This window comes from Lepisosteus platostomus, chromosome 3, assembly GCF_059453375.1.
Source record: "Lepisosteus platostomus isolate fLepPlt1 chromosome 3, fLepPlt1.hap1, whole genome shotgun sequence".
Taxonomy (NCBI): Eukaryota; Metazoa; Chordata; class Actinopteri; order Semionotiformes; family Lepisosteidae; genus Lepisosteus; species Lepisosteus platostomus.
The window spans coordinates 50793699-50816983 of NC_142613.1; the positions used below are offsets into that span (position 1 = coordinate 50793699).

At 43.0% G+C, this 23285-nt stretch overlaps 1 protein-coding gene across 6 annotated transcripts in view; it reads left to right on the plus strand.

Moving 5' to 3' along the window:
• LOC148675041 (dynein axonemal heavy chain 8-like) overlaps positions 1-23285 on the plus strand; it is an 86100-nt gene that overhangs the window by 50823 nt on the left and 11992 nt on the right. For all 6 annotated transcript variants that reach the window (XR_015935433.1, XM_088625954.1, XM_088625951.1 and 3 more), the window contains 29 exons: positions 261-439; positions 940-1127; positions 1672-1758; positions 1850-1957; positions 2663-2797; positions 3948-4109; positions 4332-4578; positions 4794-5035; positions 5590-5730; positions 6303-6534; positions 6864-7006; positions 7233-7367; positions 8556-8678; positions 9259-9472; positions 9864-9973; positions 10945-11108; positions 11591-11783; positions 13844-13966; positions 14305-14435; positions 14528-14681; positions 15101-15265; positions 15373-15599; positions 16098-16216; positions 17273-17376; positions 17887-18063; positions 19027-19194; positions 20996-21211; positions 21458-21595; positions 23113-23240. Coding sequence is in view for 5 of the 6 variants with exons in the window: in XM_088625954.1 (XP_088482080.1) it covers positions 261-439; positions 940-1127; positions 1672-1758; positions 1850-1957; positions 2663-2797; positions 3948-4109; positions 4332-4578; positions 4794-5035; positions 5590-5730; positions 6303-6534; positions 6864-7006; positions 7233-7367; positions 8556-8678; positions 9259-9472; positions 9864-9973; positions 10945-11108; positions 11591-11783; positions 13844-13966; positions 14305-14435; positions 14528-14681; positions 15101-15265; positions 15373-15599; positions 16098-16216; positions 17273-17376; positions 17887-18063; positions 19027-19194; positions 20996-21211; positions 21458-21595; positions 23113-23240 (4653 nt within the window). In the remaining variant the exon portion in view is untranslated. The remainder of the gene's footprint in view (positions 1-260; positions 440-939; positions 1128-1671; positions 1759-1849; positions 1958-2662; positions 2798-3947; positions 4110-4331; positions 4579-4793; positions 5036-5589; positions 5731-6302; positions 6535-6863; positions 7007-7232; positions 7368-8555; positions 8679-9258; positions 9473-9863; positions 9974-10944; positions 11109-11590; positions 11784-13843; positions 13967-14304; positions 14436-14527; positions 14682-15100; positions 15266-15372; positions 15600-16097; positions 16217-17272; positions 17377-17886; positions 18064-19026; positions 19195-20995; positions 21212-21457; positions 21596-23112; positions 23241-23285) is intronic.

Genomic DNA, 23285 nt, shown 5'->3' on the forward strand with positions numbered 1-23285 from the left:
GGGTTGGCTTCTAACTTAAGGTTACTTCCACACTGAAAAATAGAAAAGAGAAACGTTTGGGCTGTACAGTCTTTTCCCACGAGTGTGGAATTAGCCTTTACTTGTTTGTGATATGAAATGTGCCTACCCATCACGACTCTTCCCCTTACTGTGTTCAATGGTTATTGAGTAATACTGTGTCCTAGATCATTTGTAGCAGTGTTGGGAACTGGTGCTAGTTATGAAAATGAAAGCTGACTGACTTGCTGTGTGCGGTTTAGGTGCTATATTACCCTGGCCCAGGCTTTGGGCATGAGTATGGGTGGCGCTCCAGCAGGGCCAGCTGGCACCGGGAAGACTGAGACCACCAAGGACATGGGCAGGGCGCTGGGGAAGTATGTGGTGGTCTTCAACTGCTCGGACCAGATGGACTTCAGAGGGCTTGGCAGGATTTACAAAGGTTAATAATCATAGGCTGTACCCAGGTCGCAGTGTGCTTAACAGGTGACAAAATTCTGCTGCACACATTAAAATCTAACTAGAGAGGAGGACGCTACTGAAGGAAAAAGAGTTCTTCATTGAAATTTAGCAGAGTCTGAGTGGGGTGTGTTGCCTGCATCCTTTATCAGAGGGTTTCCCATTCATAAATTCAAAGTGGCATATCATTATTTAAAACATGTAATATTAAAAGCACAGTCTATAAATCCAGAGTGCTATATATATACTTTGTGTCTGGAGCTCATCATTTACTGTTGTTTTGAAAGCTTCTCTCAAGGTGCAGTACTTATCAGTTATTATCTTAGGTAGGATTGTTTCTTCCCTTTAAAAACTCTAAATAAAAACAGGGCACAACTGCCCTGTTGAGATTGATCTAAATGAGTTCTAAATGCCATAAGTGTTTATTTGCTCGTTTGTGATTTCTGAAGTGCTCTTCTGTAATGTGCTACTTTCCTCTTACAGGCCTTGCTCAGTCTGGGTCCTGGGGCTGTTTTGATGAGTTTAACAGGATCGAGCTGCCTGTGCTGTCTGTGGCTGCCCAGCAGATCTACATTGTCCTGGTTGCGCGCAAGGAGCACAAGAAGCAGTTTGTCTTCACTGACGGGGACTGTGTAGACCTGAACCCAGAATTTGGCCTTTTCATTACTATGGCAAGTTCAGCTCATACTGTAGCACACAATGAGCCCCTCAGTACCTGGAGAGATGAAAGAGACCCTACTCTGCATCTCTACCTTGTCTGCTTATCTCTCATTTTCTTTCATACATACTGTAGTACTAGCAACAGTTTCCTTCATTACTGACTGAAATTTCAATTCAAGATTACATTAATTCTCTCAAGCCATTAGGGCAATTATACACACCAGTCCATCACAGGACACACACATATCCATTCAGTCAATAGTGACAATATCATCAGCAGTTAAAAAGGTAGCTACCAACTGCTTTTAGAAATAGGAAAAATATACCAACAAGCTGATTGTTTCATGTAGGAGAAGATTTCATTTTGAGAAAGCTCAAAAGGTTATATAGAATCTTTTTAAAATGTAACTTGTTTTCACAAGTTGGAAGCTGAAAAATTTAAAGTCAGTATAACGCTGCATCACAAAGTAATCCTGGGACTGTTTGCACTAGACTGTGACTCTGAAAACATAACCTCTGAGCTTTGCAGTGAATGATATTATGTTTGTGCCACAGAACCCTGGATACGCTGGCCGTCAGGAGCTTCCAGAAAACCTGAAAGTTCAGTTCCGGACTGTGTCAATGATGGTCCCAGACAGACAGGTAGTCAGTCCTCTCAGAGCTCTCCACATGCCCTGCTTTCACCCCAGCCCTGCTGCTGACATCTGTGGTCCCTGCCACCACTGTGTTTCAGATCATCATGAGGGTGAAGCTGGCCAGCTGTGGGTTCATCGAGAACATCATCCTGGCCCAGAAGTTCTATGTGCTGTACAAGCTGTGTGAGGAACAGCTGACTAAACAGGTAACACAGCTGCTGTAGAGCTGTTGCTCCTGATGGTCTTCATGATTTCATTTACTTTGTTATTTATTTTCATATGTTTCTACAAGCCTTGGTATTTTGAGCCTCTAAGTCACCAGATTCTTTAATATAAAAAGAAGTATTGGTGAACACTAGCTAATTGCTCACTTAACATGAGTTAAATTAGTTAACTGGTATGAAATTATTTCTGAACATATTTATGAGATCCCTTTAGTGATTATAGCAAAATCACAAATTGTATTAGTTTGAGATGGATACTTTCAGAAATAAAATGAAAAATCATAGTCCAGTGTAAAACAAGGAAACCTGCTAGGTGATCATAATACTGCACAGATGTAACTACCAGGCATTTGGTCTCCATTGCATTTGCTTACTAGCAAAAGAAAGCAGAGTATGAACTGAATATCCGCCATTTGTTCACAATTCATATACCGTAAATACACATATTAACAAATGAAACACTAAATGGAATGTACAGTAGTACAATGATAGGAAAAAAAGAGTCTTACCCAGAGCAATCTGGGTAAAACTACTCTACTCAAGGGAGCAGCTGCATCCTCACACAGTTTTTCTTACCTCAGGAATTCAGGGCACTATCCACCTCTCCCAGTGCCTTTAGCAAAGGTGCTCGCTTCCTCTCCATTGCTTGTGCTGGCCAGCGCGACTGTGCTCTTTCACTGTCCCCAGGTCCACTACGACTTCGGTTTGAGGAACATTCTGTCGGTGCTGCGGACACTGGGGGCACAAAAGAGGGCTCGGCCTGGAGACAGCGAATCCAGTATCGTGATGAGAGTCCTGCGGGACATGAACCTGTCCAAACTGGTACTTGACAAATGACAACAGCTGCTCCGTCATATACTCTGTACTGTATATACTTCAGATTCAGTCTGTTAGACTCCGTAGTCTGTCCGTCTGAGTGGGCCAGCAGAATAGTTCCATTAACACATATCATCATTTTCAATCTGCAGTTTAATTGGAGGATTGGCATGATACAACTCAAGCAGTTAGCAGTTTATTATATCTTAATACTATAATCTTAATAACTTTGCACAGAGAAAAGTCATAATTGTCCAAATTAATTCCAGAAAACACAAGGATACAAGATCACATTTATTTGCACATTTATATACTGTTTAAATTAAAAAAAACAAATGAAAATCAAATTAACAAATTAACAAATTAACTAATTTCCTGCTCTCTGGAAATGCAATGGAAGTCTCTGGAAATTCACAGAGGCCTCTGAAGGTTTCCTGTCTTCATGGGGTATAAAAGGAGGTGACACTGACATTCAGAAGGAGCAGCATAATGGATAACATCAGAGACTCTTCAACCACTACACAAGTTGTAGATGAATCTAAAAGATTCCACAAAAATGAGCTGAATCACCACTTTCCCCTGTACTGTCCATTACTAAGACATCTAGGTCTACTGGTCCAGTGGCCACCCTGCCAGGAGGACAGCAGTGTGTCTGACCTCCATAGGCTGAGAGACAAGAGTTTCAGGAAGCAACAGTCGGAGACTGACTTGTCTGCGATTGTCTGAGTGTTGGCCCCTTATCTCCAGGGATATTTGCAAATAACGTTCTTGAAGAATCAACGCCATAACATTCTGCAGCTGTTATCACCTTAGACATTGAGGAATATTGTCTAATATTTTGCAAATGCAAAGACGACAATTAGAAAATTCTTCCCATTACATAAAAATCAACAAAGCAATAGGTAACTGCACTCAAAATAACTGTATACAAATGCAAAACAAAACTTACGCTAAAGTTAAGAAAGAAGTCGATATTGGCAGTCTTTTTGATTGATTTTAACCTTGAGAAGTGAAAGACAGCTCCTGGACAGATGGGCCATGTGTTTGAGACTGCTTGCAGTTTGTGCCTCTAACTTCCTCCAGAATCACAGGAAGACCCAGTGGTTACCTGGCAGCACTGGGGTGGTGAGATTGACTGGCCTGTGCTTCATTGCAGGTAGATGAAGATGAGCCACTGTTCCTCAGCCTGATCAGTGACCTTTTCCCAGGAATACAGCTGGACAGCAGCACCTATGCTGAGCTCCAGGCTGCTGTGACCAATCAGGTGGAGGCTGCCGGCGTTGTCAATCACCCCCCCTGGAATCTGAAGCTGGTGCAGGTACCCTGCTCTTCAGTCGCAGTTGTGATGTGTCTGAAGGAGCACGTTCTCTGGCACTCCGCTCCACATAGCAGTCTTACTGCCTTGCTGGGTGATAGAGACAGTAAAACAGTCTAGGACATACGATGTCCACTGTGCATCTCTGATATATATACATAACTTATGGCATGCTTGTGTGGCTGTGCCTTTGCGGTGGTGCTGATGTCATGTTGTGTGTGCCAGCTGTTCGAGACGGCGAGGGTACGCCATGGCCTGATGACACTGGGCCCCAGTGGCGCTGGGAAGACCGTAGTCATTAACATCCTGATGCGGGCGATGACCGAGTGTGGCTCCCCGCACAGGGAAATGCGCATGAATCCCAAGGCCATCACGGCCCCCCAGATGTTCGGCCGCCTGGACGCCGCCACAAACGACTGGACTGATGGCATCTTCTCGACCCTGTGGAGGAAGACACTGAAGGCCAAGAAGGGTGGGTCACTCTCTTTGGGCTCAAGTACAGGAACAGTGCACATCTGTAATGGAGGAAAGCTGGTTAAAGCCATTGCATCTTCTTAAAGGGGCTGCCTCGATTAAGCACGTCCTCTTTAGCTTGCTGCACTTACTGTGTAAGTGCTTTAAAAATGTATACATTTTGTTGAGGGACCAGTTAATAGACAGCTGTCTCTTCCCATTTTCTGGTCTCAGGGGAAAATGTGTGGATTATCCTGGATGGGCCAGTAGATGCCATCTGGATTGAGAACCTCAACTCTGTCTTGGATGATAACAAGACTCTGACTCTAGCTAATGGAGATCGGATCACCATGTCTCCGGCCTGCAAGCTGCTTTTTGAGGTCCACAACATCGACAATGCATCTCCAGCCACTGTCTCTCGAGTGGGCATGGTCTTCATGAGCTCTTCAGCACTCAGCTGGCAGCCCATACTGAAGGTATGCTGCCCTCCAATACCATCATGCCCAGTGCCCCGTGAACTCCAGCCTGTTTGTCACCGTGCTTCTGAGTTCCTGAGCGTTTTTTCTATTCTTAAAAAAAAAACACAGCTTCTTTCTTCATTAACAGTGAGGTTTGCTCTCCAGCTGAAAAACAGCTGCTTTAAGGTGCTTTATTGGGCTATGACTTCTGTCTATTGTTACAGGCCATTATTCTTTGGAAAAAAATATTGTTTTCTCTACATTGAAATATCAAGAAACACTGTCTTATAATATTTTGTCACACAAATATTCTTTATATGAATGTTTGAGTTCAGAACTAAAGGGGATACCATTGCAAATAATTTAGACTTCTCTTCTCTCCTGATTCTTTAAGATAGTAGACTGATTGCGCATGTTAAAAGCTATAAGAGATTTTAAATTCCAGGATTTAAGAAACTCCTAATGCCAATGAAAGTTGTGAGATTGTAGACCAGTGTCACAGAAATATTAAAGACAGTGCTACACTTGCACCATGCTTTGAAAGTCTTCTGACTGGTTCCTCTGCATTTCAGGCCTGGCTTAACAAGCGCAATCCTCAGGAAGCTGATATACTACAGAACTTGTATGACAAAGTGTTTGAGGATGCATACACATACATGAAGATAAATCTGAAACCTAAGATGCAGCTCTTGGAGTGTAACTACATCATGCAGGTAAGTGTAGCGTGTGTGCCATGTTTGTGTTTCACCTGACAATATGGCCTCAACATTATGGTCTTGTAGTCTGGTCAGATCTCAGAAGCTAAGCAAGGTTGTTCTTGGTCAGTATTGGGAAGGGAAACCTGTACTTTTAGTGATGTTGGTGGGGCACTTCCCCCTGGAGCAGAATTCCTTTGCAGTGCTCCTGTATGGAGACTGGAGATACTGTGGGGTAGCAGGAAGCGCTAAACATGTGACAAGATAATAAACTGAAATTCTGACTGCTTTGTCATTAGTCCAGGAAGCTGTAGGATTATGGGTGTTAACCCGAGGGACCAGACTAAATTCACTCTTGAAGGTAGCTTGTTCCACATTCCCCCAATCTCTTGGGTAAAGAAGTGTATTCTGTTGAAATCACTTCCCCATAGTTTGGGCTTGGGTCCCCTAATTATGTTTTACAAAGGTGATAACAAACCTAGGAGAGAATGGATTAAAGAAATGCATCACAAAGCTATCAGCTGTATAATTAAAATGATTAATAAACCTAGCACTGGTCATCCTTACCTCATTTTTACGCCTTTTTTCAGTCCATTAACTTGCTGGAGGGGCTCCTTCCCATGAAGGAGGCAGGGGGAAACATGAGTGCTGTGCAGGTGGAGCAGCTCTTTGTGTTCTGTCTGATGTGGAGTGTGGGCTCCCTGTTGGAGCTGGACAGCAGGGACAAGCTGGAGCAGTTCCTGAGAAACCACAGCAGCAAGCTAAACCTGCCGCCCGTGAAGTCAGGGGAGACCATGTTTGAGTACCTCGTCAGCCAGAACGGTAACCTCTCATCCCCCTGCTCCACCACGCCGGGACCACAAGTCCTCTCAACCTGCACCATGCACCAGTGCCTATACAGTTTTATTAGATACTGATAGAGGTAGAGAGTCTTCTACAAGGCTTTGGTGGCTCTGAAACTTTCACATGTTCATGGAGTGTACAAATGATTTAGAGGATTTGGCATAAATTCAGAGGAAAGTCAGTAAGGAAAAACAGATCCAGAACAGTCTATGGCATGATGCCTTCATCCCTACAGTTAAGGACCTCAGAGACCATTTCCCAGTGATTGTGAGAATGAGAGAGTGACAGATGCGTGTTTTCCATGCCAGGAGCCTGGGAACACTGGAACAGCCGTGTGCTGGAGTATGATTACCCAACAGACCATGTGCCAGAGTATGCCTCCATCCTTGTGCCCAATGTGGATAACACTAGGACCAGTTTCCTGATGGAAACGATAGCCAAACAGCACAAGGTAAGTGTTTGGCACTGGTCCACAGCGGTGGTGCTGAATCAGGCTGATTCAGCCTGACACTAAATCATCATTCTCAAAACCCACAGGTCATGGTATGAGTCAGATGGCAAGATGTCTTGAATATCAAAATGACAATGGCAAAAGAACTTCACAATAATTTTTTTAAATCTAATCTAGTTAAACTAATTAATAGTACAGACTATATCTACGTCTGTGTGATCTACAGGCTGTCCTGCTGATTGGAGAGCAAGGAACTGCAAAGACTGTGATGATTAAAGGATACATGAAGAAATATGACCCCGAAACGGACCTGTCCAAATCTTTAAACTTCTCATCTGCCACTGAACCCATGATGTTCCAGGTAATCACTCTTTGATCACCTGGGCTGCAGCTTTTCCGATGTTGGCTTGCATTTTTGTGGCAGAGAGGAAGATGTAGCCTGCTGATGTAAAAAGTAAGTAAGGACAACTGAGAGCTATATCGAAGAGCAGATGTCCCACTGAAGTGGCAGAGCCTGTCGACGAAGTGTAGCATGTGGTAGCTAATCTCAAGTGGAGTCAGGTGTATTGACATTAATGGTAGTAAAGACCATCTAACACATGGTGTAGCCTTCACCAGAAGGGCTTTGTTACAGGTATAATTAATTGGTTAATTTGATCAAATTTTGTATGGTAAAAGGGAGGTTTTTTTAATGTAGTCCCTAACATGCAGACATTTGAATACAATAACAACTTAGTAAATTAGTAAATACTGTAAATTAGTATGGAAGGAACTGTAACATGATTTGGCAGTGTGACATGCTGCATTAAACACAGAGCGTTTGGATCCAGCAGAGGTTAGAATTGTGGACCAGATGTGCTTTTCTGTTCAGTAATTAATGCAAATTAAATTTTAATTCTGGTGTTCTTCCAAAAACATGATTTTCCTTTGTCTCTAGATCAGTATCACTTTAAAACGCACCTGTCTCTGTTTTCTGTGGTTGCAAAAGAGCAATATATAATTTAGCAAATAGTAATTTCCACGTCAACAGGCATCTATGCTAAAATAATAGCTGCTAGGTCTGGAAACAAATTATTAGTTTATTTAATCCCTTTCTATATTGTAAACATACTTTTGAGCACCTCAATACTCTACAAGTCCACAGCTTTGTTTCACACCTCTCCCTTACAAAACCTAAGGAAATCCTGCCCTCAGAAAGTTTCATGCAGGTGTATCTTTGTAAGGAAATATAATTAACTATTACTCTTTATGTTTGAGCAAAGAAGCAACTCATGACTGCATCAAAGTCAGTGCAAGGTGTCATAGAGTAATTCAAACACTTACTGTACATGTAACAATTAAAAGAGTCAATTCACAATGTGATGTGTAACAGGGCATTTCTCACATCATGACATAAGCAACCAGTCTTCCTTAGCTTGATTTGTAAACCCAGCTTCTCATTATTCATCAGAGAAGTTTAGATCCTTCTTGGACAGGAATAATTACATTGCTGGTGTTTGACAGACAAAGTGTTTGGATATGCAGTTCTCACTGTGTGCTGTGCTTGTAGAGGACGATTGAGAGCTATATCGAAAAGCGGATGGGCAGCACCTATGGGCCACCGGGGGGGCGCAGAATGACGGTGTTTATTGACGACATCAACATGCCAGTGATCAACGAGTGGGGTGATCAGGTACAGTGCAGTACGGGCACAGTGGATCCCAGCTGCTGAAACACTGACGCAGTCTGAACAACATTGCTTTATACAACCATGACACGGTACACACTACACTGCTGCAGAGCTGTCAAAGTGTCTGAGCACGTGAAAAGCTTATCCTCCAGGCTGTGTTTAAATGAAAAGGCTGTATTTCTCTCTTCCAGACGTGTCAAACCTGACTTGTCTTTTCTTAGAAACACAGCTTTAAACATTAAAATTATTTTCAGGAAATTGGTGGAAAATTTGCATTTGGAGCTAAAAGCTTTCAAAAACATCTACATAGTTTCTGACATTTTGCGGTTGACTCAGTGAGTATCCACTTCTCAATACAGCTATTTACAAGCGTAACTCCGACTATAACCGCAGGTGCTAGTAGGAAGTGTCCTCCAGTTTCAACAATCAGAAACAAGTGACTGCAGTTCACAGAGTTCCAGTTCAGTTGCTTTCTACAAACACAAGCATTTCCCTTTGTCTTGAGTCCTCTTTGAACTGATACTATATAGATATGAGCCTAGTTGGTAAAAGTCCTGGCTATGAAACCTGCTCCTGTGTGCAGATCACCAATGAGATAGTGCGTCAGATGATGGAGATGTCTGGAATGTACAGCCTGGATAAGCCTGGGGACTTCACCACCATCATGGACGTGCAGCTGATGGCGGCCATGATTCACCCTGGTGGAGGGAGGAATGACATCCCCCAGAGACTGAAGAGACAGTTTACCGTCTTCAACTGCACCCTGCCCGCCAACACGTCCATCGACAAGATCTTTGGTACCTGCTTTCTGTTCTCCCGTCTGAGGGGCTTTAGGACAGCATGATGTCAGGGCTGAGAGGCTGCAGCTGGCACGGCACTTCTGGACACGTTGGTTATTTCTCAGCTGTTCCTCACACAAACCCTTTTCAATAGTGAGTTCTGGAAAAAGTGAATCGTTTCTGGACACAGATTATTCTTATTTGCTACATTCGTTTTGAAGTTTGGATGGGTGACATGAGAGATGAACCCCTCGAGCATATATAGCGTGGGGATACTTTGCCTTTGGGCTTAGCATGGGTTTATTCACTTCTTTGTTATTTGACACGACGTCAAGGAAAGCACTGTAGTCAGCTGAGTTGAATGATTGTGAATGAATTGTGATGGGTAAATTTGTTATTCCTTCCTTAGGGATAATGGGCTGTGGGTATTTCCATGCTTGTCGAGACTTCAGGCCTGAGATCTGTGATATGATCAAGATTCTGGTCCCAGCTAGCAGGATCCTCTGGCAGTGGACCAAGGTAACCTCTTGTATATCTTTAATATACCCGTGAAAAAGATGCAGGCTATGGATCGTAGATACTATAAGGCACTGTAGGCATTGGAATTTTGCAAAGGCCCACGCTGAAATACTTAAATTCTCCTACCTATCGTGATATTTCTAGGAAATGTTTCCCAAAGAACTGAAGGAGGAGATGCATAATCTTAAAGTAATGTGGATGATTTCCTTGAAATTAATTTATTAATTATTCCAGTGTTTCTCACATTCATAAAAACGAATTGCTCTGAATTTGTATTGTTTACTGAACATCCTATTTAAAACTGACAGGTAAATATTGCAGTTAAGTTTGTTATAGATGCACATTGCAAAGAAATGTTTTGGCTGTTACAATAAACTGTTTTCGTGTATCAGATAAAGTTATTCTCCTTTTATAATCAATCCCACTTTTATAATCACTGTTTTGAAACATTTTATCTGTTCATGATAGTTTGTTGAAATGTGACTTCTTTTTTACCAAAGCACTGGGTGTGGTGTATACAGGGCTTTCTATAATCATGAAGTTTAAGCACAAACTGTGAAGCACGCACAGTATCTTGTTTACTATCACAAGACCTCTTTGAGCTAGAATTCTAAAAATGAAAATGAAAGCAAGACTATTTCAATAATCTTGAGAATGCTGTGCTTTCAGTAGCCTGCTTTTTCAAATGAGACGTGGAGATGTATTATATGAAAACCTCCTGTTCAGATGAATTCCTCCCTTAAACAATGTGCACACTCTGACATAGTGATGCATGAACTGTACCAGGAGGCATGGATACTGATATTGTGTATTAACCTGTGACCCTTTGAGTGAAAGAGAGCAATGGACTTCAATGAAAGCACAGCTCTAGCGTCTAAATCAGATCAGAATAATATGGTCAGTTTCGTATCTCCCCACAGCTGCTAAGGGCCTTATGTGTGTTTACAAATTTACCCTGCTGTGTTGCTTAGACAAAGATGCTGCCCACCCCGTCCAAGTTTCACTACATTTTCAATCTGCGGGACCTGTCCAGGATCTGGCAGGGGATGCTGAACATCAAGGCAGAGGAATGTGAGGATTTGCAGACTCTGCTGGCCTTGTTTCAGAACGAATGTACAAGAGTTATTGCTGACAGGTCTGTTATTTCCTGATGGTTTTTAATGGTTTTTGTACATTTGTGCCAAGGTTTTTGTTTGACCTGAGAATGGGGATGGATGCCCACAGCCTTGTTCAAGCATATACTGTACACCATGTTACACCTCCTCACCAGATGTTGTGTGGCTGCTCAACATCTGTGTTTCTTATCAGTGCAGGGGTTAGAAAAAGTCAACTATTCCCTTATTTCTAATTATCCTATGAAAAAGAGCACAGCAAGGAAAAACTGAATTGCAAGCCAGGCTAGGGAAATGAACATTGATTATACTGAGGGCTTATTCCTGATGGAGACTTGGGAAGAACAGACAATGTGTCAAACAAGAATGACACCATTGAACTTTATTAGTTAGTTACTTATTGATTTTATTTAAAGGGAACCGATAGCGCTATGAAAGGTTACTTGAGAGTGATTAATACTGATTAATGCTTGATGAAGGCTCTGTCTGTGTGTCTGTGGCCCAGGTTCGTGAGCGCAGAGGATAAGGTGTGGTTTGAGAAGTCTATAACACGGGTGGTCCAAGAGCATGTGGACCCCAGCCTTGCACCCCAGCTCCATCCCGACCCCTACTTTGTGGACTTCCTGAGGGAGGCTCCAGAGCCAACCGGAGATGAGCCCGAGGACTCGAGTCTGGAAGCTCCCAAAGTCTACGAACTGGTATAGCACAGCGGACACTCAGGCCTCTAACCTTAATGCGCCTGTAAAGCTTTTTAAAGAAGGATCGGACAGGTCTTAAATTCAGAACGCCAGAATGAAAACAATGATTCAGCTTTTGGAGGTGCAGAACTTTCTGCTAAAAGAACAGTGAAGCAAATTATTTATAGTTACTTTTATTTATTTATTATATTATATTTGTATTATATATTATATTATGATTTATATTTATATTTATTAATCATGTTGTGTAAGTTATAATCCTTTAGGCTATTCTGGAGTTATAGTATATTTTGTATTGCTTTGCCTTTTTAAAAATGCATCAGAAATGAACAGTATAGAACAGTTCCCTGAGACCAGGAATCATTCTTGTTGCTCTCTAAGGAGTACTATTCTGTGGCGACCAAAACTGAACACAGTCGTTTAGATGAGGCCTAACTAATGTATTGCAGAGCTCAAGTATTATTTCTGGATTTTAACTCCACACTCTGTGCTCTATACCCAAGCTCTCAGCTTTTTCATTACCTCCTCACATCGTTTTGATGAGGACAAGGAATCTAGTTTGACACCAAGTTCCCTGTAAATAAAAACCCGGATGACTTTAAATACATTGCACAGAAAGCATGTTTATTTACACGATTTACGTTTCTGCTGCTTATCTTTACTGGCAAGAAATAGATGGATTTTAAAATACTTATAGAATTGCTTTCTTATCATTTTGGTTTTAAAAATATAGGACATCTTTGCAACGATATTAGTATATAGTGTACTTATAGGACACAGCAAAATACAAAACAACTCTTTTCCTCTTCTTTCTTAACCCTGGTCCTGGAGCACACCTGTGTCTTCTGGATACTTTCCAATGATTCCTTATTACCACTGAGGTTATATGTGCATGGCCTCTCCCTTCTTTCTTCAGAGAAGATCTTTACAGTTGATCGATTAATGATCCATCCACCCATTTTCTAACCACTTTATCTGCAGTCACAGTCATGGGGGAGCCAGAGCCTGGGGGTGCAAGGCGGATACATCCTGGATGGGATGTCAGTTCACACACAGACACAGACATGCACACACTCACACCGGGGTCAGTCTTCCCAGAAGCCAATTAACCACCAGTATGTCTTTGGACAGTGGAATGAAACAGGAAGTTCATAACAAAAACACATGCAAACATGGGGAGAACAGCTGATAGGAACCCAGTTGACATGGTGTTTTGTTTTGTTTAGTAAACCAAACAAAAATAAAATAACAAACATAAATACACCAAAGTCTTTGTCAGGCTCGTAAATGACTTTGTCTTCTCCCATCAAGGAGGAAGCTAGCTTTTTGGTGTGTTTAAATAACCTCTCTTTAGGTTTCGAAACGCTGTTATTAAAGTTGAAACAGAAAAGGATTTTTCCACACTTGCAGTCCATTGGCCTCAAGAGTGTTCATTCAGAATTTAGTTTCCTCATCTGGACCTCGCTAGGTACACAACTGGTACCTTCATCCACCCTGCACTTTTTTCCCAAGAGAGTAACCACACCACACTACTGGATCGGTAGTCAATTTATGTAGACTGGAACAGGGAATAGTTGCCGGAAAACACCTTTTTATTTTTTGGCATTTTTTCTTGGGCATCTTGTTACAGAAAACCGCCTCTTTTAAGAGGATAATGCTTCAGGGAAAGTACCATCCTTCTAAGATTATTTCTCTAATGGCATCACACACTGTATCAGGCAATCCCACAAAACACAACTCTTTTCAGCACCTGTCCCATTAGTTATGTTCTACACAGTTTTATGAGGGCTCTGGGTAAATATAAATTAATAATTTAACTTCTTAATAATTGAGAAAGAGTTTTTCTATCTAGAGATCAATTAGTCTTAATGAGAGCTAAGTGGGGGCAGTAATGAAGAGACATGGGAATACCAGGAACCCTGTGAGAACTCCATATCTGATGAAACATGTTAAGTTTCTTAAAACAGGCCAGTTACACACAGTCTGTGTCTCTTTCATGGTCACATTTGATTGCCCTGAATTCGTTCTGAGTGTGGTTCTGTGTGGTTCCTGTCGTTTAGGTACCCAGCTTTGAGTTCCTGTGTGAAAGACTCCAGTTGTATCAGAGGCAGTACAATGACACTGTCAGGGGCTCCCGTCTGGACCTGGTCTTCTTCACCGACGCCATGACTCACCTCATCAAGGTCACCTCGCCTAAATGTCGACTATACCAGGGAAATGGAATTGCACTTTCACACAAATCTCCATTTTCCTGCTTAAGATTCTAAAGTGTAGACAAATATTTTTTAATATAGTGTAAGGGACACTATTGATTCTACTCACTATGAGTGCCCTTAGTTTATACACACTTATACTGGAACAAATGTGCCTTTTTCTCACTCACTGTTTAAGTTTTTTGCATTTAAGCCTGCAATGGTAGATTCTGCATAGCTAGATTAGGGAAGGCTTGTATCACTGATCAACAAATACATAACATGCACAGCAGAGTCTCACTGCTGTGTCTGTCCGTGGTCCTCTACAGATCTCTCGTATCATCAGGACATCCTGTGGGAATGCTCTGCTTGTGGGAGTGGGGGGATCAGGGAAACAGAGCCTCACCCGGCTGGCAACCTTCATAGCAGGATACAGAATATTCCAGATCACATTAAGCAGGTGAGCAGTCATTTCTCTTGACTCCACGTCAGCTGACATCACTGCCTAGACTGTGGTGTGTATCGAATAGTTATCTTCTGTGGCTTCCCTAGAACATACGGTGTCAATAACCTTATGGATGACCTGAAGCTGCTGTACAGAACTGCGGGAGCAGATGGAAAAGGCATCACCTTCATTTTCACGGACAATGAGATAAAGGACGAAGCCTTTCTCGAGTACCTCAACAATGTACTGTCATCTGGCGAGGTGAGGCACAGACACAGCAGATTAAGGACATGAAATCAAGTGTGAAGTTATGGTTTCAAACTGAATGAGAAAGTAATGCAGATTAGGTGATACAGGGAATCAAACCTAGAAACACAGAAGTTAGAAGTTCCTTTGAAAGTCATTTTATTAGTTAGAGATAAGTAGAGTACCAAACTCTCACATTAACTCTATTAAAGCATGAACTAGCTTAAAGATCATTTTTTACATTGCTCTCTTCATGTGCCCTCTTCTGTGTAACGTTGTGTTATATCTTACGTGTCAGGCTATGGACTAGCGTGTGTTGGGACAACAAAACAGACTGAAATCCATAGTTTAAAGTAAAACCTTTTCATAGTTTGACAAATCACTGTGATGAATTTTGGGCATTTTTTGATGAAGCTAAAGCCTCAACTCTGCAGGTGTCCAACCTGTTTGCCCGTGATGAGCTGGACGAGATCACTCAAGGGCTGATCTCAGTGATGAAGAAGGAGTTGCCCCGCCATCCTCCCACATTTGACAACCTCTACGAGTATTTCATCTCTCGAGCCCGAAGGAACCTGCACGTGGTTTTGTGCTTCTCTCCGGTGAGACAGAGTCCAGAGTGCCTGAAATCCCTTAATATTCCAGCTCTTCAGGGATTCTACTATTTTGAAATCCAAATAACACTATTCTTGCTGCTTCCCTGCTCTAGGTTGGTGAGAAGTTTCGCACACGGTCTCTGAAGTTCCCTGGGCTGATTTCAGGCTGCACCATGGACTGGTTCACTCCCTGGCCCAAGGAGGCTCTTGTGGCCGTGTCCCAGTACTTCCTGTCGGAGTTCCACATGGTCTGCTCCTCTGAGGTGAAGGCCCAGGTGGTGCAGACGATGGGGATCTACCATGACAAGGTGTCCTCCACCTGTGAGAGCTACTTCCAGAGGTACACACATCTCAGCTCCTCCTCGAAACATACGCATTGCCTCGGTCACAGAGGCGTGGGTCTGAATCGCTGGCCCAGTATCGCCTGCCCGTTTCCTTTCCAGCTTCAGGGTGTGCAGCAGTCAAGAACCTGCCAACACTTGCTAGTTTCTGCTGTCCCTCAGCATCCCTCAATATACAGTATGAATTGTAAGAAAACCAAGCAGAGAGTGTATTATCAGATTGGTCTAACCAGCCAGACCATTTCTGTTTCAACCAGCTAACATATTTATCTTACTTATCTTTAAGCAGGAATTAGATAGCAATGGCTGAACTTGTGAAACTATGTTTTTACTTGATTATATTAGTTAACCCACAACCCTCAAACGTAGATGGCTGATGGATGAGAAGATGGATGGTTGATGTCTGTTAAACTTCTTAAATTAGTAAACAACGTAGTCTTTTATAAATGCTGTAGTGGATTCAATCCTAGATAGAAATCAAGTACTTGTTATTTTAGGTTTCGGCGTCGAACACATGTCACTCCAAAGTCTTACCTGTCTTTCATCAATGGCTACAAAGCTGTGTACTCTGAAAAGCATGCTTACATCAACGAGCTGGCAGAGCGGATGAACACAGGTGAGACCCAGGAGCTGCTCCTTCACCTGTCGTGCTTCTCCAGGACCAAGAAATAATATTATTAATTATTTCACATATACTTTTAATGATTGTACCCGGTTACTGACTGGAGCAGTCTAAGTGAAGTACTTTGGTCAAGGCTGCCCCAGCAGTGAACGCATCCACAATTTACTAGTTGAACAATTTAACAGTTAACAACTGACAGGAAGCTATTTGGCCCATCTAGCCTGTTTGGTAGCGTTATGCAGCAGAGGTATCTGGAGTGTTGAAATCAGCTCAGACTGCTGAAGGGAGTGGTTAACAAAATAAATGTCAGTTCACATTCTACACATGATAGAGAGATCAGCAGCACCTGCAGTGAGCGGATGTCTCTCACTGTGAAAGAGCACCAAAACAGACAGAGACTGTCTGCTCCCAGGGAATTAGAACAGTAAAGTCTCAGGTGAGACATGGTAGCATTTATTTGCAAGGAGCCGCAAAATCTGGGTCATACAAATTGGGCAACCAGAATACATCAATACTGTAGTTGCTGTGTCCAATCTGTTGACCCACTTTCAGTCCCAACCTCGGGTCAGACAGGATCTGCCAGTTATTTGCAATAATTAATGCAACAATCAAATCTCAGGATAGATTATACCAATTTATTCTAAAGAATAAAGGTTCTGTAAAGTCTTTTATACTCAGACAGGGAAATTAAACCTCCCCAATGCCTGCTGTGTCTGAGTGTCTACAGACTAAAGGTTAAGTCTGTATATTGGGCCAGATTTGATCCACTGGGAGTTTAATTAGAGTAGATTAAGACCAGATTAGGGAAAGTGAAACAGTGAAAGGTAGTGGAGCATATTATGATGTTTTTGAATAAATAACATTGGGTTGTTCTGACATACTCTCTATATTCACGTGTAGAGGACTATAGTAATGTAGGTCCTCCAATCTTATCAGGCTGAGATTTCATTTTTCACTCCTGCAGGAGAGTCGTGTCTTGTATGACTGTACTCATTAAAGGCAGGATGCCTGAGACACTGAATGAGCTGTATGGGTGTTTTCCTTCGGCAGGTCTGTCTAAGCTGATGGAAGCCAGTGAGTCTGTAGTCAACCTGTCCAAAGAGCTCGCTGTGAAGGAGAAGGAGCTGGCTGTGGCATCTGTGAAGGCAGATAAGGTACACAGTGACTTTCCTTATCAAACCCTTTGCTTAGTATTTACCTACAGTAGAACAAGTAATAGGTTTATTCCATGCTGAAAAAAAAGAAGAAAGAAAACACAACATTTCGGCCGTGGAGCCTTCTTCAGGTGTGAGCTACCCACCTGAACTACTTTACCTACAGTCTGTGTACATATTGACAGAGTGAAGTGCCCTGCATTCTGACGATGGGTGCATATTCAGTTCCAATAATAGATATGGTATCCATACTGTATTTTTGACAGTGGGGTGAAAAATTCTTACTGTGTTTTATTCAGTTTATAAAATAAGATTCTCAGTTGTCTTCCCTTCCTAAATAAAGGCTGGCTTGTTTGAATAAAGTCAAAGCGGATTCTAGGGGTCATTGCTGCTGTTCCCTTATGTGCTGGCCAAGTACTGCTGTACTTGCAGTTACAGAAGACTTGTCTTCTGAGCTGGCCTGAGGCTGGCGTTCCTCTCCCTCTCAGCTCTCGGCCTCTGCTCTTCCAGGTGTTGGCCGAAGTGACCGTGAGCGCAGAGGCTGCCGCCAAGGTGAAGAATGAGGTGCAGGTGGTGAAAGACAAGGCGCAGAAAATCGTGGAGGGGATTGGAAAAGAAAAGGCAGTTGCAGAAGTGAAACTGGAAGCTGCCAAGCCTGCCTTAGAGGATGCAGAAGCTGCCTTAAATGTAAGTATGGAGATGCAGATTCTTCTGTGAGTGTGGTGGATATTTCAGCTCTGTTTATGAAATCTTGATGTATGTCTGTTATAATACAGAGTGATAAAACAATCATGAAGGGTGATCTCTCAGCAGGTTGGTCAGCCCATTGAGTTGTAAGTAAGAAACACTCTGAAGAGGGGCTGCAGAGTAATGCTCTTTGCTAATACGATGTGCCAAATTGGTTTCTGGTCAAAAGGAATCAATTAATTAAAAAAGTGTTTTAATGAGGGGTAGCATTATCATACGTTAGATTTTTAATTTTAATTTAACATGCATTTCCTTGAGTGCTTAAGGACTACAATTTGTCAAACTGATTTTTTGTAAAGAATCTTATGAAAAAAAATAATGTTGTCATAAGATTCCTTATAATTAACAGTGAACCACAAACAAGAAGACATACAGTCAATGGATACTGTGTGGAAGTGCATTTAACACTGAGAACAGGAGGGGCTGCTTTACACAAAGTGTTGTGAGAGTACAGTACATATCAAGCTGCACAGTGATACTGTTAATACCCACCTGGTTTCTTTCAAGAAACAGCAGGGTGAGATCCAGGAATCAATTAGCCACTATCTACCAGATTGAGATATGTGGACCAAGTAGCCCCCTCTCACTTGTAATCCTTCTTACATTTTGTCATAGTGTTCCTGAGGTCTGTGCCATTCCTAACATGAAGTGTCATGTGTTTTGCTATGTATTTCTTTGACCTCTCAAAAGTGTCCCTGTATTATAGTCCAGTATGGTCAGGCAGTCTTGTACACTTACATCTGTGCAACAGTTAAATTTGAAAAAAGACTGTCCTCTTGGCTGTTACAGACTTCTTTTTCTGGTTTTTTAATGTATTTATATTTAGTTTATTACTATGAAATAACAGCACAGGAGCCGCACTTTGAGCAAGAATATAATTGATGCATTTTCTTTTTCCGACAGACTATTAAACCAGCAGACATTTCTACTGTGCGGAAGCTGGCCAAGCCACCACATCTTATTATGCGAATCATGGACTGCTGCCTCCTTCTGTTCCAAAAAAGGCTGGAAGCTGTCACCCAGGACCCAGAGCGGCCCTGCATCAAGCCCTCCTGGGGCGAGGCCCTCAAGGTTAGTGTGTGCTGAGGCCAAAGGGTCACTGTGGCCAAGAACTCCACCAGAACGCCTCTACACCTCTTCACTGAAACCTTTCTGATTGTGGGGCTCAATGGGTTTCACAAAGTGAGCCAAATGAAATACTGGGTGCTGGACATTGTTCCAACCAGTAGCACAACTCTGAAAACATCACGCCTGAAAAGAGCAAGGAAGCATGTAACAAATAATCTGCATGAAATAGCTTTATGAATGAAAACAGCAGTTTGAGAAAATTCAGTGAAATACTTATTAATAGCCATGTAGTTGTTCTGGACCGGAGAAGTTTAAGATGGATTTTCTAATATGATCCGAATATATGCTGGCTGAGTTAATTCCATCCTAGGCTAACCTTCCAGGGTGTAGTCTCGCCTCGTTTCCCATGTTTCCAAGATTTCCAGGGCTTCGGGTTCCCACAACTCTTGTTGGGAATAAGCAGCTCATGTTATGTTCAGGAGGTGCATTCAATGGCCTGAAACCACTCTCATTTTAAATGCAAGTGTAGCAGAACATTTACTCCTAGATCTTCCCAGACTGTCTGAAAAGATCACGGAGGAATTTGTCAATGCCAAAGCTCTTTTTTCCCCACATTTCCTGTAGATCATCGGCATACAGATCTTCGAAGACTGGTGTCTAAAATTTGCTTATGATATAGTATGTTATTTTCTCTCATTTTCTCCAGATGCTTTTCAGTGTTGCTAAAAATGACTCTTTGTCCACGGCTTCTCATTTCCTGCCTGAATAGTTCATCCATGGAGTGCATAGACTGAGCCTCCCTGTCTTGCAAAGGAGGTTTAACATGGTTTTGACAGACCTCGTGATACGCCCATTTGAGCTTTTGCGTGTTGCTTTTTTAAGTATCTTTCCTTGCAAAGAGTTTTTTTCTCTTCTCAATTACATCTGCTAATAGAGTTATAATAGAGACAAACTGAAAGCCCTTCCTGTGCTCTAGGATACATTAGGCCTCCCTGCTTGTGATAGATCTGTTGTTTGAGAGCTATGTCACTCAGCATCAGGAATATAGTTTGTCCAAGCTGTTTATGTTCATGTGTGATTGTTGAAGCTACTGTACAACTACTGGATTCAAATCCAACTACAAGGGTCACTGGAGACTTGACCGGTAGCACTGCGACTTCCTGGGCAGTTTTGTGGGTAGTCCATGCAGGAGATCTCCCATGTCGCAGTGTGGTCGTCCCTGCTTACTTTTCTAAGTTCTAGAATCTGAAACTCACAAATTCTTGAGCTGCCTCCTGGGCGTCATCTGTTATCCACAACTCCGCTTTCCCTGCCTCCTCTGAAAGTGCTGGCAAGGTCAGGGCGTCCTTGGTGATGAGTGCCTGGGTGACAGTGGTTCATCTTCCGGACAGTGTGGCAAATTCCCTTACGATATACACCTGTTTGGTAATGGTAACACCTGCTAGTGAAAAGGAAGCTACTGGTTACTTACAGTAGGTAACCTTGCTTCCCTGAAATACAATACTATACTATTTGGAACTTCCAAGGACGCTGTGTTCCTCACTACGCACCCTTGGTAAGAAAAGGTTGGTCTGGTCATTATCCCTACAGTGATACAGCTTGTCTGGGAAACCCAGTCACCATACATCACGCAGACTCATTTGGACTTCAGTCTCCACCACAAGGGGGTTAAAGTGGGGAAGGTTGAGCTGTCTATAATGGAAACAGTATGTCTCAGAGAACCAAGGTTACCTGTAACCAGTTCTGTGAGTTTACACGCCTTGGGACAGCTAAGTTATTGTCTGTGTCTGTCTGGCTTCCTCAGCTAATGAGTGCCAGCGGGTTCATGCAGTCCCTCCAGCAGTTCCCCAAGGACACCATCAATGAGGAGATGGTGGAGCTGCTGCAGCCGTATTTCCTCATGGAGGACTACACTCTTGAGAATGCCAAGAAGGTGTGTGGTAATGTGGCCGGTCTGCTGGCCTGGACCCAGGCCATGGCCATCTTCTTTGGAATCAACAAGGAGGTGCTGCCCCTCAAGGTAAACCTTCCCCTGCCGCCCCACTAGCAATCCCTTCATTCTGCCTGTTCCAAACCAGTATGTGGAATCACTTTATCTTTACAATATACTGTATAGATTCACTCTCTCTCTCTTTGATTTTCATATGCCTCTGAAACATGAGCCGGTTCAGGCTTTCATCCAGAAATAATCCCTGTGTGTCTGTCCTGACCTGCTGTGCCGTCCTGCCCCAGGGGTCCTGATGTGCAAGTGTGCTGTGTCCCGCAGGCTAACCTGGTCGTGCAGGAGGGCCGTCTGGCTGTGGCCAATGCAGAGCTGAACGAGGCGCAGGCCCAGCTGGACGACAAGCAGGCTGAGCTGGACAAAGTGCAGGCCAAGTTTGATGCAGCTATGAAGGAGAAGATGGTGAGGCTCACTCTTGTTCAGTAGTGTGTGGAGAGAAGGCAAACAAGCAGAGATCTATTTCATTATCACTTCAGCAACCAATCTGTGTTCCCATCCATAGTCCTGGCCGCCCACTGCATCTGCTGGTTTACATTCCAGTTGAGCTCCAAATCCGCAGGCTAATCAATGACTTTAATTGAACCACTTGCTTCTGCACACAGTCCTGATTATCAAAAATACCACATCAAGCTTACCTTTTAGGGGGATTCAGTCATATTCTCACAGATGACAGCTCCACCCCACTGGCTTCTCAGCCATGGCCAGACACAAACTACAGTTCTGTTGTTCTAAGGAGTGTCACTCCTGCAGCAGAGCATCACTAGAACGGATGACTGCTGCTTGAAGCCTCAAAACCTGGAGTTTAAGACAGCCTCACCCCCCCCACCTTATTTACCTTTTAACCTGACTAAACAGTTCTTAACAGGTGATCTTAACAGGCAAACAGACACAGGTGGGGATGACAATCAGACACTCCCACAATGAGCTTCCTTTCCCTTTTATAATAATAATTGCTTACACTTATATAGCGCTTTTTCTGGACACTCCACTCAAAGCGCTTTACAGATAATGGGGACTCCCCTCCATCATCACCAATGTGCAGCATCCACCTGGATGATGCGACGGCAGCCATAGTGCGCCAGAACGCTCACCACACATCAGCTCTCAGTAGGGAGGAGAGCAGAGTAATGTAGCCAATTCAAAGAGGGGGATTATTAGGAGGCCATGATTGGTAAGGGCCAATGGGAAATTTGGCCAGGACGCCGGGGTTACACCCCTACTCTTTTTGAGAAACGCCCTGGGATTTTTAATGACCACAAAGAGTCAGGACCTCGGTTTTACGTCTCATCCGAAGGACGGCACCTGTTTACAGTATAGTGTCCCCGTCACTATACTGGGGCATTAGGACCCACATGGACCGCAGGGTGAGCGCCCCCTGCTGGCCCCACTAACACCTCTTCCAGCAGCAACCTTAGTTTTCCCAGGAGGTCTCCCATCCAGGTACTGACCAGGCTCACACCTGCTGAGCTTCAGTGGGCTGCCAGTTGTGAGTTGCAGGGTGATATGGCTGCTGGCACTTTTCCAGTGGTGAAATTGGTCATTTTAGTTAACATACCTGGAATATGGCGTCCTGGAATTCAGAAATTGGTACCAGTCCAATTTGACATTTTAAGATCTGAAAGCATATTCAAAAATAGACCCCAAATAATAATAAAAAAAAACTATGAATGAATTAGTCTATTATTAACTTAATTAATTAATATTAATTTAATAACTTGTCTGGAAGACATAGATGTCCTCCAGGACCAGGGTTGAGAATTGTTGCAAACTGTTAAAATAATCATAAAATGCCAGACTGAAAGTGTTTTTTTTCCACCTCCTGAGATTAAGCAGAGTGCGCATGGGCATGATCACAGGAAAAACTGCTATTTACACTGGTGGAGTGTTTTCAGACTGGAGAGCGATTGGTTTCTGTGTAGGACTTGCTGAATGATGCCGAGACTTGCCGAAGGAAGATGCAGGCAGCCTCTGCCCTGATTGATGGCCTGAGTGGAGAGAAAATTCGCTGGACTGAGCAGAGCAAAGAATTTAAAGCCCAGATCAACAGGCAGGTGTTTCTGACAATTCAAAAGGGAGCAAAGTGTTCTGCACA